Source organism: Thalassophryne amazonica, chromosome 13 (genome assembly GCF_902500255.1).
Source record: "Thalassophryne amazonica chromosome 13, fThaAma1.1, whole genome shotgun sequence".
In the NCBI taxonomy this organism is placed as follows: domain Eukaryota; kingdom Metazoa; phylum Chordata; class Actinopteri; order Batrachoidiformes; family Batrachoididae; genus Thalassophryne; species Thalassophryne amazonica.
In genome coordinates, this window is record NC_047115.1 from 87,047,001 (window position 1) to 87,065,666 (window position 18,666).

Genomic DNA, 18,666 nt, shown 5'->3' on the forward strand with positions numbered 1-18,666 from the left:
GGTCACGCAGCCAACTTGGGGGGGGGGACGAGAGCTGCCGCAGCTAAAGCCATGCTGTGCCCCAGAGGGGGAAGGGAGTGGCATGAGCAGGGGCCGGGATAGGGTGGAGGATGGGGACAAGAACACAAAGGAGGGGTAGGGGGTGGGAGCATGCGTATCAGTCACTGTCCATGCGTGAGTGGCAGATGAGTTAAGTTTACATCAGTTTCTGTCTGTGTGTGCTGGAGTTGCAAAAGATAAGAAGGCAGCCAAATGTTTCACCAAAGACGTAGAAATTCTTCTGGTGGAAAACAGTGGGGCGTTTTGGACTTCAGAGGCTGATAAGCCTGCCATGTTTAGGGATGAGCAGAGAAAACATATTTGCAGCTCTCATGAGCAACCAAATCCAATTTATGAGTATCCCCTGGTCTCCGACATCTTCCTTTGCAAGGCATACATTTGCTCTGAGATGTTATCCAACTTATGTCTAAGTTCAAGGGTTAATGCAGTCTGAGAATGTATCGCCTTGCTCAATGCATTAATCATCACCTGTCCGTTATTGATTAACGGACAGGTGAGGGGTCGTGGCTCTAGTGGCAGCCGTTTTGCCAATTCTTCAGTAGGTTAGGGCAGCACATAAACCAACAAGTACCAGTCCTCCTATGAGAAAACCAAATATAAAGAAATCTTCAAAGTCTTCCACAGAGAGTGGCACCAAGCATGCATAGCCCGCAGGGTAGGTTCCATCTGGGCATGCAGGGTCCCCCAGCCCTGATTTCCTTGTTAAAAAAATGGTGTCAATAGCGTTCAGAGACCAGCTGATCAATTCCATGGTTAATCAAATATAGTAAGAAGAATTCACAGTCCGGTGAAGTAGGGACTTTGAAGTTTGGAACAGAGATAGAGGAGAGAGGAGGAGATGCAACCACCCTTGCTGGAATCCCAAGCACACAGTGGGCTCCTCCAGATGTTCCCAGTTCACCCACACTAACCGTTTGGGCTTACCAGGTCTGTCCAAAGTCCTTCCCCACCCTCTGATCCAACTCACCACCAGATGGTGATCAGTTGACACCTCTGCCCTCTCTTCACCCAAGTGTCCAGAACATGCGGCCTCAGATCAGATGATACGATCACAAAATCGATCATTGATCTTCGGGCTAGGGTGCTGTGGTGCCATGAAAATTCAGTAAGGTATGTCTTCTATAATACATTCCAATTCTAAGGTAGAACTCTACTAGTGTATAATAAGGTACATCTAAATATCAAAAAAAAAAAAAAAAAAGAAGAATAGAGTAGAGTAGAGCCGCTTAGGTACCTGGTCTTGAGAACCAGGGATGGTAGGTTGAAAAGCTTTTTTATCCCATGGGAACTCTCCCTACCCACCCAAGTGGGTCAAGAAAATGGACATATCATAATCATATGTCATAAGACATATCATAAGAAAATGGACATCATGTATGTAAGTGATATTTACATAATAAGGGTAATAAACAACATATACAAGAAATATAGTTACTACATAATATTATAGAAGTTAGCTTCTGAAACCTAAATATTAATACAGGAGAACATTTTAGTATATGTATACCTAGTCTGTAAACTAGTAGTAAAATTAAATTATAGCTAATAGGCTAAGCTATAAATATGGTTATTTTATTATAGAAATAGAAGCTATGATGTCATATGTTTTAGGTATCTATCTAAAGTTCACCCTGCTAGCTTACTATAGGAATACAAAATACATATTCTATATGCTATCTAATGGAAACCCCAAACTTAGATACTATCTGTTGATATCTATTAAAGAACCCAGAAACTGAAGAATCATAAAAAATTTACACCATGAAAAATAAAAATGTAAATCACGAAAATAAGCTAACTATAGCTCGATGAGCTATCATTAAATTAGCCGTTAATAAGCCAAACGTACCTTGCTACCATGTACACTTATGAGCATCCTTATGTTCGAACATGGTGTTCGTTGTGGACAGACCATGACTAGCACAGAAGTCCAATGACAAACGACCATTTGGATTTAGATTGGATTGACCGTTCCTCCCAATCATGCCTCTCCAGGTGTCTCTGTCATTGCGTTGAAGTCCCCCAGCAGAACAATGGAGTCCCACACTGGAGCTCCATACAGGACTCCATTTGGGGACTCCAAGAAGGCATTTCAGTGCATACTCACAAACAACAGTCAGAGTTTTACCCCCAGCCACCCGAAGGCGCAGAGAGGCGACCCTCTGATCTATCGGGTTAAACTCCAACGTAGCGGTGATCAGCTGGAGACTCGTGAGTATCGCCACAACCACCCAGCACCTCAAATCCTGGGCAACTCCAGAGAAGAATAAGGTCCAGCCCCTATCAAGGAGAGTGGTTCTGGAGCCGAGGCTGTGCATGGAGCTGAGACCCACCAGCTCTAACTGGTATCACTCCACCTCCTGCACAAGCTCCGGCTCCTTCCCCTGCAGCTAGTTAACGTTCCACAACCCCAGAGCTAGGCCCTGCCACCTGGGTCTGGTCCGCCGAGGCTCTGGACATTCACTGCCACCCATAGGTCTGCGCACACAACATCAGCAGTTCCCCCTGCAGGTGGTGAGCCCACAGGGTAGAGATGGAGGGTCCACGTTTCTTTTTCAGGCTGTGCCCGACTGGGCTCCGCAGCAAGCCCAGTAATCATCAAACTTTCTTTATGATGTCACAAAGAAGTAATAAGAGACGAAAGCCCTTTTTTAGATGGTGGTGTTGGTTGAACATTATTACACTGGTGGACTACATGCTTGCTTGCTTTCTTAGTGGCCTGTTTTTTAGAAGAATAACAGCTAGAGGTGGGTGGATCGATCCTAATATCGATAATATCGATACCAACGCTGGTATTGATATTGAACGATCCTCATGTAAAAAGATCGATACTCAAGCTTTTTGTTTTCTCCCGCACGCACTGACTGCTGTGCACGCAGATTCATCAAAGTCTACTCTCTGTAAGAGCAGCGCTGCGCTGTGTCACACAACACGGAGCAGCGCACCCTTGTATTGTGGTTTGTCAGACCTCTACTTCAGATTTTGTTTGAAGTTGTGTTGAGTGATATTTTTTTAAACAAAAAAGTTGATTGTGATAATAAAGTATTTTGTTGTCACGTACAATGATTGGCAAACTTTTATCCTAGGTCTTTTGGATCCTTTGGATCTATGAAGCTTAAATATCAAAAAGTATCAGTATCTGTATCGATATTGCCGATACTGGGCCTGTATTTACTTGGTATCGGATCAATACCAAAATTCCCGGTATCGTCCACCTCTAATAACAGCCCTTATCACCATTGTACATACATACAATGAAATTTAGCCTCTGCATATAACTCGTGCTAATTTTCCAACAACAGTCTGCTTCCTGGGGACCAAATCCACATCTAGAAACAATACACATCCCAGAGTGTGACCCTGATGTGCATGTTTTAGATATTTTCATCAAGTGACAGAGGCAGAGGTCATGTTATCTCCTGTCTGTCTGTCCATTACACACACACACAGACACACACACATGCACACACACATGGACACACACACATCTTCAACCGCTTATCCAGGACGCAGGGGCCTGGAGCCTATCCCAGCAGCCATAGGGCGCGAGGCAGGATGCCAGTCTGTCACAGGGCCCTGCCCATTACATAGTTAGACCAAAAAGTGTCCAGTTTCAAACAGATTATGTGTGATTAAGGGAGGTGATGGTCTAGTGGTTAAAGCGTTGAGCTTGAGACCAGAGGATCCTCAGTTCGACTCCCAGCCTGACCAGAAAATCACTAAGGGCCCTTGGGCAAGGTCCTTAATCCCTAGTTGCTCCCGGTGTGTAGTGAGCGCCTTGTATGGCAGCAGCCTGACATCGGGGTGAATGTGAAGCATTAGGGTGTAAAGCGCTTTGAGCATTTGATGCAGATGGAAAGGCGCTACATAAATTTACTATCATCCTTCGATTCAGGAAGATGATTAAAGTTTGATTTAAAATTTTTGTATTTGGGTTTTTTGTTTTTGTTTCATTTTCTGTTATCTTTTTCATCTGTATTTATGGCATCACAAAGATTTATACACATTGTCACATCCATAACTAGTTGGATAATGATGCAACTTTTGTAATTTTCCTAATTACTTACAGCCTCTAAATCTAAATTTGCCTCAGCCTCAAATCTAAATTTGATTGTTTTAATGTTGAGTGGTCAAACGTATTGCACACACCTTGGAGGAAGCTACTGTATGTGGTTAGAAGGTTTATTGAAAAATGCTGTGAGTTTCAATGTCCCAGCAGTAAACAGGCGTGTGAGGGTGCCTTTAGGCTGCAGGGACTGATGAGCTGCTAACCTCTCATTTGTGCCTCCACTGACACATCTCGCTCCTTTGGGTCTTACGTAACGTTGGCAGCAGTGGCTTCTCTGAATTCCTGCTGTGTTACAGGATCACCTATGGCTCCAGCTCCAAGTGTAGGTCAAACGTATCAGTGACCGCTGCTCTCCTGCACAGCAACCACTCACTTTCACCATTATGTAACAGTTACCATGGAGATGAGATGGGGTTTCCATGGTGTTATGCTCATTGTTGTGAGAACATCATGTCGCACAAAGTAAGGGCGCAGAGTGCAGATTACAGACATGGACGCAGTGTTCCTGTTTAAGGTCAAAGTCCATTTCATGTTCATAAAAACGGATCCTTTAATTGGTTCTTTAATGAGACAAAGCAGACTACACCAGGAAAACAGCTGGGGTTTTTTTCTTATAACAACTGCACTCTTACATACATTTGTTACAGTCATGGATTCCCTTTGTAACACCACACAAATCTAAAAAGTCAATGGCTTTCATTGGTTCAAAAGGTTGCTGATATTTTGCTGTAAGTGTCAGTTGTGTCTCACTGCTCGAGGTTCCTTTAGCGTTCAGGACTGCTGTCTGTGACCTCTGCTTTCAAATCCAACTTAGCCTTTGACCTTCCAAGGCCAGAGAACTTCACAACAAAGATCCTAAAGTTCCTAAGATGTGCTCATTGTACATAAACCCAGGTCCTTCGCTTTTGAAGAACATGCTTTTCTCATCTTTTAAGTCCAGTACTACCTTTTGATATCTTTGTCACATACAAAAAAGAAAAAAAAAACTCCATTATATACATCCTCCATTTCCTCCGTTCTGTAACCAAAGGTACGTTCTCCTGAAACAGGCTGACGCTGATTTTTGATTGATCGACCCTATCTGTGTGGGATTTTTTCTTTTTTTATTGTTGTCTACATTTACACTAATCATGCAGTTGAAAAGAAGGAAAAATGTGAATTGACAATAATCTTTAGAAATCTCTTGAAGCAGTTTGTCATTCCATCAACAAAGTCTCACATAGCAGAGAGTTCCTTTGAAGCATGGTGGTCCGTCCTTTCATGTGCATTTGTTTTGTCAATTTTGAAGATTACACTCATCGTGTTTCGCCAAAACAAGCTGAATTCACCACTCTACAGTGTACAGATGGAATATGGCTGAGGACATGTCACACAGAGAAGGAGTGACTCTACATCTGGTCCGGTGACTCGTCGTTGGAGTTCTTTCTTCATACCGGCCGGTCCACAGCGTATTGGCAGGGGCTCAGGTTGGACACAGGGCTCTGCACTGCCGGATAAGCAAAGTTGGTGTGCTGCTTGGCCTTGAGCCGCAGACTGGCCAGGCTGGAGTTGCAGGTGTCTCTGTACATGTAGGGGCTGGCTGTGGTGGCGTAGGGGCAAGTGGCTGCAGTCACAGCGACTGAGTTAAGTGCTGTTGGACTGTTTAGGTTGTTTAGGTTGCTAAGGTTGTTGAGCCCCGTTGCAGGAACCCCGGCCACTGCCGAGGGCACCATGCTAGATGCCATGTTCATGGAGGAGATGGAACTTGGTGGGGAGAACATGGGCTGGGAGGACAGGGGGCTTACATTCATGGAGTTAAAGAAGGGGAAGCTCTTGGCAGAGAGCGGGCTGCTTGCTAGGCTCTTTGTGGCCCAGTTGTTGTAGGAGTAACCAGTGTACATGTCATCATAGGGCTGCATGAGTCCATTGAACTGAGCACCAAAGCCATTTTTGCATAACTCTGCCTGCTGGTTCCTCTCCCGCTTTCTCCACTTGGCACGACGGTTCTTGAACCATACCTAGAGAAAACAGCAGAAAAATAATTTCGAGAGGACTCTGTTTTTTGACATTTTAAACCCTTCTTCTGTGTTTGAATAAATTATATTCAAGCTGACAGGAAATGTTGACTAAACATAGGCCAAGCAAAATAGTCAAAGACTGACCTGGATTAATAAGAACAAGAAGAAGGGTCTTTATTGTCATTGTACATCGATACATACAACAGCATTTGTCCTCTGCACCATAGGAATAGGGATTGGCCAATACTACACTCAGTAACATCTATTTTCTATGATCAGTCTGTCAGCTAACACATTAAAGTCAATAATGTCACATCGGGAAACACTCAGTATCAAAAGCTGATCCATGAATTGCAACATGAAGAACACGTAGTTTTTAAAAAGTTACACTCAGCAATTGACTCATCATTGGCCCATTTGTGATCAACGGGGGGCATTGACCACAAACAGGTCCAAACTGGTTGCCAAAGTGTCTCCACTGTTAACGGCAAAAGCCAATGAAATACATAAATAAAAGTCACAGAAACAAACAGTACAGTAATATTTTGAATATACAAATTGAAATCAGTAATATGGTGCTTTGTCATTGGCTGGTTGTCCCTTAGAAACCATGAGATGTTCCAACAGCTCCAGGTTATAAATCAGCGATCTTTGTAAACACAAAAAGACTAACAGTCACATTATTTTCATATTATCTCTCTCATTAAACAATCAAAAAGTGTCACACAAGTCAGTAAAGTCTAATTTTAAAACACATCCAGTGAGAGTACTCTAACCCCTTCCAAATAGTTTCAGTAATATTGTGTGCATATGCATCCAGAGTTTTTGAAAGACACAATGATCCCAGAAAGTAAGTTGAAGTGTATCATCAAACAGTCATATTAGGAAAGCTTTATTAAAACTAATCATTGACTTATTTGAATAGCGAAATCCCAGTGAAAGAAACGGCAGGGAAGGGCAATCTTCATATTTGTCATTTGAGGGTCCTATATTTGGAGGATATGAATTGGATTAAAATTTAAAATGAGACTTTAAATTGCTAAGTTCCCTTTCATGTTAAGTTCTGGACAAACTTTATTTCTGATTTAGACAAAAACCTTCCATTTGAATGTGCATGTAGATGAGATGATGATAAGATCCACAGGGTCAGCCTGTGTCATATCTCCATGTTCCTGCAGGTCCTTCTGGTCCCTCTGCTTGTTTAAGCAGAGGGACCAAAAGGACTTTTTTCATCTCTCTCATCTCTTTGCATCTTGACTTCAACATCATCTACATATTTACATAATTGTGTTTACATTTCCATTCAAAGGACAGCAGTGTTTTACAGGACAGACAAGCACAGGATCAAAGTGTGCTGCTTATCTTACTTGAAACTTATGGCTGGTCAGTAATGATCACGATCGTAGAGCTCATCGGGAAAACACAGGAACAAGCCACTGGCTGGTCAGATGTTTTATGTATACAAGAGATAAGTCCTATAAGCTAACAGATCATCTGCAGAGGAATGGTCTATTTGAAGAGTTTCAGTCAGGTTTTAGAATTCATCATAGTACAGAAACAGCATTAGTGAAGGTTACAAATGATCTTCTTATGGCCTCGGACAGTGGACTCATCTCTGTGCTTGTTCTGTTAGACCTCAGTGCTGCTTTTGATACTGTTGACCATAACATTTTATTACAGAGATTAGAGCATGCCATAGGTATTAAAGGCACTGCGCTGCGGTGGTTTGAATCATATTTGTCTAATAGATTACAATTTGTTCATGTAAATGGGGAATCTTCTTCACAGACTAAAGTTAATTATGGAGTTCCACAAGGTTCTGTGCTAGGACCAATTTTATTCACTTTATACATGCTTCCCTTAGGCAGTATTATTAGACGGTATTGCTTAAATTTTCATTGTTACGCAGATGATACCCAGCTTTATCTATCCATGAAGCCAGAGGACACACACCAATTAGCTAAACTGCAGGATTGTCTTACAGACATAAAGACATGGATGACCTCTAATTTCCTGCTTTTAAACTCAGATAAAACTGAAGTTATTGTACTTGGCCCCACAAATCTTAGAAACATGGTGTCTAACCAGATCCTTACTCTGGATGGCATTACCCTGAGCTCTAGTAATACTGTGAGAAATCTTGGAGTCATTTTTGATCAGGATATGTCATTCAAAGCGCATATTAAACAAATATGTAGGACTGCTTTTTTGCATTTACGCAATATCTCTAAAATCAGAAAGGTCTTGTCTCAGAGTGATGCTGAAAAACTAATTCATGCATTTATTTCCTCTAGGCTGGACTATTGTAATTCATTATTATCAGGTTGTCCTAAAAGTTCCCTAAAAAGCCTTCAGTTAATTCAAAATGCTGCAGCTAGAGTACTGACGGGGACTAGAAGGAGAGAGCATATCTCACCCATATTGGCCTCTCTTCATTGGCTTCCTGTTAATTCTAGAATAGAATTTAAAATTCTTCTTCTTACTTATAAGGTTTTGAATAATCAGGTCCCATCTTATCTTAGGGACCTCGTAGTACCATATCACCCCAATAGAGCGCTTCGCTCTCAGACTGCAGGCTTACTTGTAGTTCCTAGGGTTTGTAAGAGTAGAATGGGAGGCAGAGCCTTCAGCTTTCAGGCTCCTCTCCTGTGGAACCAGCTCCCAATTCAGATCAGGGAGACAGACACCCTCTCTACTTTTAAGATTAGGCTTAAAACTTTCCTTTTTGCTAAAGCTTATAGTTATGCTGCTATAGACGTAGACTGCTGGGGGGTTCCCATGATGCATTGTTTCTTTCTCTTTTTGCTCTGTATGCACCACTCTGCATTTAATCATTAGTGATCGATCTCTGCTCCCCTCCACAGCATGTCTTTTTCCTGGTTCTCTCCCTCAGCCCCAACCAGTCCCAGCAGAAGACTGCCCCTCCCTGAGCCTGGTTCTGCTGGAGGTTTCTTCCTGTTAAAAGGGAGTTTTCTCCTTCCCACTGTAGCCAAGTGCTTGCTCACAGGTGGTCGTTTTGACCGTTGGGGTTTTACATAATTATTGTATGGCCTTGCCTTACAATATAAAGCGCCTTGGGGCAACTGTTTGTTGTGATTTGGCACTATATAAAAAAAATTGATTGATTGATTGATATAAGAGCCCTGATGCCCACCTGGAGCACCCGGGTATATGGCACATCGCCTGATACCCTATCGTGGATCTGTTGAGAGTTTACAAGTAAATTCTATGTACATAGCACCTTTCACAGATATGACATCACAAAGTGCTGCACAAAGCAAACAAGTAAATTACATAAAATATTGGCAAGATACATTTAAAATATACTGTAGATTTTAAAAACAGAAAAACCACAATAAAATCAATAAAACAATAGAAAAAAACCCTTGTCTAACTAAACACCTGTTTAAAAAGAAAAGTGCTTTTTAAATACATCAACAGCGTCTAGACAGCAAAGGGAAAGCAGTAGAGTGCTCCACAACCAAGGTGTTACTGCTTCAAAGGAGCAGTCACCTTAAAATTAGTTTTTGGGATCACAAATCCCGTCTGCCCTGCTGATCTCAGACTGTGGCTCGGCGTGTGTAGCTGTAGCAAGTGAGAGATGTAAGGAAGAGCTTGGCCATACAAGGCTCTAAAAGTTAGGGTCATGATTTTAAAATGTATTCGAAACTTCACAGCTAACCAGTGAAGGGGGGCTAAAACAGGCATGATATGGGCATATTTGTGTGTCCCAGTTAAAAGCCTTGCAGCAGAGTTCTGGATGATCTGAATGCGGTCAAGTTTAATTTAGACAGATTAATTTGACTATTGCCATATTCCAGATGTGAGGACATAAAAGTGGAATAATCATCTCCAATTCAACCTTGGTCATAAGGGGTTTCAGTTTAGAAATATTGCAAAGATGGAAGAAACTGTTTTTACTAACTGTTTAGAGTGACACTTAAGACACTCCTGAGACAACAATAACACCTACATTCTGCATATAGGGCTGGACAGAAGAAGCTAATGGACCTATGTGCTGTTTTATTTTAGGAATGACACTGTCAGGGGCAACAATTAGGGTTTCTGTTTTCTCAGAGTTCAGTTGTAAGTAATTATCACTTAACCACTGGTTGATCTTAGACAAGCACTTAGTTGAGGAAGGTAATTTGCACAATTCAATGCGCTTAAAAGAACAGTACAGCTGGATATCATCAGCATCAAGGTGGTAAGACACATCACTGGACTTGCTAATTATCTGTCTTAAAGGAAAAAAATATCACAGAAAGCATGCTGGGCCCAAGACAGAACCCTGAGGTACTCCACAGGAGAGGTAGAAAGAGAATCATTCTAAAACCACTCCTGAAAGCCCAACCACATCTCGATTTCTATTAATCAGAATGTTATGATCAACAGTTACAAAAGCTGCAGAGAGTTACAATAAAAGGATAAATGCGTATTGTCCATAGTCGGCTGTCTTCATAATGTTACTTGAAAGGCCATGCATAGCACAAATGAGGCACAATGGTGCACAAAGGAGGATGACAAAGAAACTTCATTTCTTCTCTACAAGAGTCAAGACAGAAGTCAGACTACCAGAGCAAGAATTTTAGCTGAGGAAGCTTCTGCGATTTGAAGCGAAACGTCCTCGCATCAAGCAACCCAGTCCAGTCGAAGATTCAAGCTTCTCTACTATGGAAACCACCTGGACAACTGAGAGCCTACACAGAAACCTCACATTGCAATCCCAATCGAATGGCGGTCAAGATGCAGTCTTGACCGCCATACTGCCATTCCACGGAAGTCACAACCTCCGTACTGCAAGTCTCTGCAAGTTGGACCATTCAGAATGCAAGTTGTATGAAGTATTTGGTCATGTCAAACACTGGCCGAACATCCTGATCGAGCCAGCCTTCATACTGTAGGCCAAATTACGGCGAATGACAATGCAAATGCCCATTCGACCCACACCCACTCAGAGTCGAGGTGTAACCCACAAACTTCCAACAGCAGTTGCGGGGCACCTAGAAAATGTTGGCCCATTCACGCAACCAGCACGAATGTAGTGCCCAGGACACCACTGTCGAGGTGTGGTCGAGGTGGCGAAACCTCAGAGGGAGGTCACTGTGTCGTGTCCACCCCCTGAGCACCACAAATGGCGTGCGAGTGTGTCGTGTGTGTCCCCCCAACCCAACATTGTCAAGGTGCGGCCAAGATGCCAGAAGTTCGAATGGTGGCCAGAGTGCAGTGCGATCACCGTCTAAGCGCACATCTGGACGGGCTGTCATGTCCATGATGGACTTCATTTAACAGATCCATTGCCTTTCCCTCCCATGAGTTGCATAATGTATATGAGACATTATGATCATCACAGCTGTAATACAACGTGCAAGTGCGCGCAGCGTCCTGCTTGCCCACAGCGAGTCGATGCATGTGATGGGTTGGATGTGATTTGAAATCTAGCAGGGGAGGAGCTGACCACAGTGTGCCACGCCCCATCAACAGCTGATTCCCAGAGAGAGAGAGAGGGGGAGAAAGAGGGCACACGTGCAAAGGGGGGGAGACACATACAACCCACATACTGACATGTAATGTTTGATATGGCAGGTCTTCCGGTGAGCAGACCACAGTAATCATCCTGGCACGTACGGCACTGGGAGTGCATTCCGCATATTCCTGCTGCATTCTGCTGGCATTGTGGTGTTTTGTGCTGTGTTCTTTTTCCTTTTTTTATTTTGTTTGTTGTATTTCTTACAGCCGATCTGCTCTGTGTCAGCCTGATCCCATCAGATCTCAGAAGCTAAGCAGTGCAGGACCTGGTTAGTACTTGGATGGGAGACCTCTTTGGAACACCAGTGGCTGTGTGTGTATCTCCACGTAAAATTGGAGTTGCGTCAGGAAGGGCATCCGGCGTAAAACTTGTGCCACCTACAAATGCGGATCTGGCTGTATCCACTGTGGCGACCCCAACCACAAAACAGGAGCAGCAGAAGGGACATTTTGTTTGTATTTCTTCCTGTTTTGTACTGTGTTCCTGGTGCAGGCTGCCTGAATGAAAGCTTTGATACTGGCCTATAGTTCTTCAGGATTGCTCGATCAACGCTAAGCTTTTTAAGGATTGGTTCAACGACAGCAGTTTTAAAAGAGTTGGGAACAACACTTGTCAGAAGTGATGTATTAAAGATAAGATCTGTAACAGATGGTCCAATAATACAAATGACTTTTTTTAAACAGTGCTGTGAAAATAAGATCATGAGGAGAGGAGGAAACTTTCATTTGGCCAAGCAGAGCAGTCACTTCGTGCAGTGTCACAGGCAAGAATGTTATCCACTTATGAGGAGGTCACAGGCAGAATCGTACAGATTTGGAGGAGAAATATTTGCCCCAGGGTCTCTAATCTTGTCAACAAAGACATTAAGAAAGACATTACTATCAGCTGAAGTTAGGGGAGGTGATGGTCTAGTGGTTAAGCATTGAGCTTGAGACCAGAGGATCCTCATTTCAAATCCCAGCCTGACCGGAAAATCACTAAGGGCCCTTGGGCAAGGTTTTTAATCCCCTAGTTGCTCCCAGTGTGTTGTGAGTACTTTGTATGGCAGCACCCTGACATCGGGATGAATGTAAGGCATTAGTATGTAAAGCACTTTGAGCGTCTGATGCAGATGGAAAAGCGCTATATAAATGCAGTATATTTACCATTTACATTACTATCAGCCTTAGAAAACACTGGAATTTGGGGAGCAGCTGGACAAACAAAGCAGCTGATGCTGTCAAACAGGACTTTAGGATTTTTCCTGTTGGAAGACATGAGTTGTGAAATATATTTGGTTCTGGCATTCCTTGTGACACCATTTCAGGAAGTTCTCTATTCCGTTAGATCATAGGTGTCAAACTGCTTACAGAAAGAGCCAAGAGGGTGCAAGTTTTCTTTGTAACCATCAACTCCTTAAGGTGGTTTCACTGACTAACATCACTTTGAGCAGATGGTAAGATTTCATCAGTGAAATCACCTGCTGAAGTGGGGGGTTACAAAGAAAGCTTGCACCCTCTTGGCTCTTTCTGGAATCAGATACTTGCTTTTTCTTCTGTAGACTGACACCTTTTTGTGTTCCATTAGAATGGCACCAGACAAAAGTTGCACCATCATGTCCCTGTCCTATACAGATGGATGATTCATCATTGAACATCGCTTTGATGCAGTCATTCAGACTCCATGATGGTTTCTCTTTTGTCCACTGCAAACTTTACTTTGTTTAATCATTTGTGTTGCTTTTCCTTTGGGCTTACTTAATGGAAATCTCACTGCATTCAGTCCATTTCTTATGGTTCTCTCACAAATGCTGACTTTTCTTACCATTTGGTTGCCATTTGTTGTGCATTTTCTATTTGTTACACATATTGCTTTGAATTTTCTATCCTGATGCTTTAACCTCTTACTTGGTCTCCCATATGTTGTTTATAGTCCATCCAGAAAGTATCCACAGCGCTTCACTTTTCCCACAATTTGTTATGTTACAGCCTTATTCAAAAATGAGGTAAATTCTTGCAAATACAGTTTTGTTTTGTTTTGTTTTGTTTGCAGTTGTATATACACATCAGACTGTGCATATTGTCCCTCTTCTTTATCATTGTTTTATAGGTTTGCACTGAGAAGGAGTTGCTTTTAATCTCATTGTACATGCATATAATTACAGTAAAGGCATTCTATTCTAAATTCATTTTTACCCTCAAAATGCTACTCACAACACCCCATAATGACAAAATGAAAAAAGTTTTTTGAACGCTGTGCAAATCAGACCAGAGAATTTTTTTCTCGTGGTCTGAGAGTCCTTCGGGTGCCTTTTGGTAAACTCTAGGTGGGCTGCCATGGCTGTCACTCTGACAGAGTGACCATCGGGTTCTTGGCCACCTCCCTGATTAAGGCCCTTCTCCCCTGATCACTCAGTTTAGGTGGGCAGTGAGCTCTAGGAAGAGTCCTGGTGGAGCTGAACATCTTCCATTTACAGATGATGGCCACTGTGCTCATTGGGACCTTCAATGCAGCAGAAATGTTTCTGGACCTTTTCCCAGATTTGTGGCCCGAGACAGTATTGTCTCAAGGTGGAAAAAGTGAAGTGCTGTGAATATGTTCTGGATGCACTAGATTTTAGACCCACCTAGCTGGAACCATCCAAGGTCTTTTGTCTTGGCACAGTTTTCTAATCCTTACTGTTGCTTTCATTGACATCTCTCTTGTTGTGGAAACATTTCTTTTCAGTTCGTCCAACAGCTTGTTAAGATCAGTAAGCATAACTGTGGACTAAAGTCGGTGTCCCATTACCAATATTTGACACCTGATTGTGTAAATTTTTGGGGGCAAAAAAAAAAGATTCCAAATTGAGGCCTGAAAATGGACGAATGTGGTATAAAGCAGTGTTGCACAACACTGTGGGCAATTAGGAAAGTTTTAAAAATATTTTTAAGTCATGACATTGTGATGTTGTAACATTGTGACATCGTGATGCAAAAAACTTTCTCTGCCCCTGACCAAGGCAGCGTCTCTACATCTGGAGTTGGTCGGCGAGCACCGGACTGTGGCTGCCCATTGCTCCGAGTGGTTGGATTGTGTCTAACTGTAACTAGGATGGGTTAAATGCAGAGGACAGGTTTTATTGTATGTATATATGCATGTACAATGACAATAAAGGCTCTATTCTATTCTATTATATTCTACTTTAAGACCTGTGCCAACATTTGTTTTCAAAATCAAACCACTATGTGATTCCACCATTTATTTTTCCTTTACATAATATGGAAAAATAACACTTGTAAAGGCGGCACAGTGGAGTAATTGTTGGCACTGATCCTTCACAGCCACAAGGTCATGGGATCACCTGGGTCTTTCTCTGTGAAGTTGGCAGGTTCCCTCAGGCTGCTCCAGCATCCTACCATTTCCAAGACATACAGATTAGGTGAATTAGAACTTTTGAAATTGACTGTTGAGGTGTGTGTGTGTTGGTTTAAATAAAGGAGTGGCAAAAGATGATTTACAAACTGATGGAATTTCATTATATATACATACAGTAGTGTTCAGAATAATGGTAGTGCTGTGTGACTAAAAAGATTAATCCAGGTTTTGAGTATATTTCTTATTGTTACATGGGAAACAAGGTACCAGTAGATTCAGTAGATTCTCACAAATCCAACAAGACCAAGCATTCATGATATGCACACTCTTAAGGCTATGAAATTGGGCTATTAGTAAAAACAAGTAGAAAAGGGGGTGTTCACAATAGTAGTAGTGTGGCATTCAGTCAGTGAGTTCGTCAATTTTGTGGAACAAACAGGTGTGAATCAGGTGTCCCCTATATAAGGATGAAGCCAGCACTTGTTGAACATGCTTTTCTCTTTGAAAGCCTGAGGAAAATGGGACGTTCAAGACATTGTTCAGAAGAACAGTGTAGTTTGATTAAAAAGTTGTTTGGAGAGGGGAAAACTTATACGCAGGTGCAAAAAATTATAGGCTGTTCATCTACAATGATCTCCAATGCTTTAAAATTGACAAAAAAAAAAAAAGAGACGCGTGGAAGAAAATGGAAAACAACCATCAAAATGGATAGAAGAATAACCAGAATGGCAAAGGCTCACCCATTGATCAGCTCTAGGATGATCAAAGACAGTCTGGAGTTACCTGTAAGTGCTGTGACAGTTAGAAGACACCTGTGTGAAGCTAATTTATTTGCAAGAATTCCCCGCAAAGTCCCTCTGTTAAATAAAAGATGTGCAGAAGAGGTTACAATTTGCCAAAGAACACATCAACTGGCCTAAAGACAAATGGAGGAATATTTTGTGGACTGATGAGAGTAAAACTGTTCTTTTTGGGTCTAAGGGCCGCAGACAGTTTGTGAGATGACCCCCAAACTCTGAATTCAAGCCACAGTTCACAGTGAAGACAGTAAAGCATGGTGGTGCAAGCATCATGATATGGGCATGTTTCTCCTACTATGGTGTTGGGCCTATATATCGCATACCAGGTATCATGGATCAGTTTGGATATGTGAAAATACTTGAAGAGGTCATGTTGCCTTATGCTGAAGAGGACATGCCCTTGAAATGGGTGTTTCAACAAGACAATGACCCCAAGCACACTAGTAAATGAGAAAGATCTTGGTTCCAAACCAGCAAAATGAATGCCTCGCAGATGTGAAGAAATCATGAAAAACTGTGGTTATACAACTAAATACTAGTTTAGTGATTCACAGGATTGCTAAAAAAGCAGTTTGAACATAATAGTTTTGAGTTTGTAGCGTCAACAGCAGATGCTATTATTATTGTGAACACCCCCTTTTCTACTTTTTTTTTACTAATAGCCCAATTTCATAGCCTTAGGAGTGTGCATATCATGAATGCTTGGTCTTGTTGGATTTGTGAGAATCTACTGAATCTACTGGTACCTTGTTTCCCATGTAACAATAAGAAATATACTCAAAACCTGGATTAATCTTTTTTAGTCACATAGCACTACTATTATTCTGAACACTACTGTACATACATACATACATACACACATACACACACACACACACACATATATATATATATATATATATATATATATATATATGTATATGTATATATATGTATATATATGTATATATGTATGTATATATATGTATATATATGTATGTATATATATGTATATATATGTATGTATATATATATGTATATATGTATGTATATATATATGTATATATGTATGTATGTATATGTATATATGTATGTATATATATATATGTATGTATGTATATATATATATATGTATGTATGTATGTATGTATATATATGTATGTATGTATGTATATATATGTATGTATGTATATGTATATATGTATATATATGTATGTATATGTATATATATGTATATATATGTATATGTGTGTGTGTGTGTGTGTTCTCCACTCAGATTGCAATAGCCAACCACAGATTAGCCTTTCTGTCCATCATTTACCTGTATTTTGGCATGCTTGGCGCCAGAAAGTTATTTTGGATCCAAAAGGATACAAAAAGGCTAGGACCAAAAGTTATATTGGATCGGTTCCCACTGACCAACAGCTAGCCATTCAGAGCGCGGCATACGAAGGTCAGGAACTAGCTGACAGACGCTGGTTGAAAAAAATGGCAACAAACATGTCAACAACAGCAGAAAATCATCTGCCAGCGAGGTTTGCTGAGTTCACAGAGGAGGAACTGGTGGAAATATTGAACTCCAAGGATGCCAAAAACACTAAGATGGTAGACAATCACGCTACTGACGTTTTAGAAGCATTCATCGCATCAGAATCAATCATATGCTGTTCACAACAAAATAAATTGATAAATTTACTTGTCTCTTTGTTGTTTGCTTAATTTGGGAGGGGGGTGGAGAACATAACAATTGATGGATGGCAAGTCGTCTGGAGTGGAGTAAGTGGTTGAGGATGAGTGACTGAGTGGGTATAGACAATGAATGAATGAAAAGCATATAATTTGTTTGAGGCTGTCTTCATGAACACAGAATGTTTAGCTAATGAACAAAAATGGTTTTGTGTCAGTAAGCCGTGTGATTACAATTTATGAAGGGTTGCAGGTGAGAAGATGGTCAGACTGGATCAGGGGTCCAAAACAAAAAAATAAAATAACATAAAACCAGCATGGCAGTAACATGTCTGAAGAACACGTGCTGTGGCAGAGGTACGCACTCCAATGGCTGTTCCCCTAGTTAGTAGCTAATAACTGAGTGTGGTAACATGAGTGACACAGTAAATTATGAGTACTTAATGAAACTATTAAATCACAGATGATGACATTGTGTCAGGTGCTGATTTGATCATTTATGAAGCTGCAGCAGAGCTGCTGGCCAAATATTGGACTGTTTTACAAGGTGTCACTTTTTATGCTCCTTCCTCTTTGTAAATGACTTTAGTCAGTTTATCTTTTTATTTTATTTAGTATGATCTGAAGAAAAAAAAGTATTAAAAACAGAGAGATACAATGTAAAATACTGCTCACTTTATTTGGTATCAAGTGTGTTGTGTATTTATTCCTTTAAAAACTGTCCTGTGATGATGCCGAGCTGCCTCTGCTTTCTTGGCATACATGCTGTGTGTCATCCAATCCTTTTTTATTATAGTAACAGAATGCTGTTGACCATTAATATGAGTATAAAGTGCATGACGGTGAGTTTTCCAGGCCACTCAGCGACAGCAGGGGAAAGCCCACAGCACCCAACACACGCCATTCAATCTCTGCACTGACTCGAGGACTATGCTGTTTGAAGGTTTGTGAACAGGCTGAATGTCAAGGTTACTCAACCATGCTGCAGTTGCCTGAGGTCAAACAGGAGCAGGATACTTCATGGGTCAAAGTAAATATTTTTAAGCCTCCAATAAAATGCACTGGAAATACAGTTAAATCAATTTAACAAACAAATATTGTGTCAGTGAGCGCTTACAACCGGAGCATGTGCCATTTTCAGGCACAGTGCCCACGTTCCTTAAATACCAAGTCTGCGTGTGCTCATCTGTGCATCCAGGGCCGTGTTGG

At 41.4% G+C, this 18,666-nt stretch overlaps 1 protein-coding gene across 2 annotated transcripts in view; it reads right to left on the reverse strand.

The window, feature by feature from the left end:
* Positions 1-4,743: 4,743 nt before the first annotated feature.
* Positions 4,744-18,666, reverse strand: part of LOC117523661 (pituitary homeobox 3) — a 98,300-nt gene continuing 84,377 nt past the window's right edge. For both annotated transcript variants that reach the window (XM_034185239.1, XM_034185240.1), the window contains one exon: positions 4,744-6,126. In XM_034185239.1, coding sequence (XP_034041130.1) covers positions 5,557-6,126 — 570 coding nt within the window. In that variant the 3' untranslated portion in view covers positions 4,744-5,556. The remainder of the gene's footprint in view (positions 6,127-18,666) is intronic.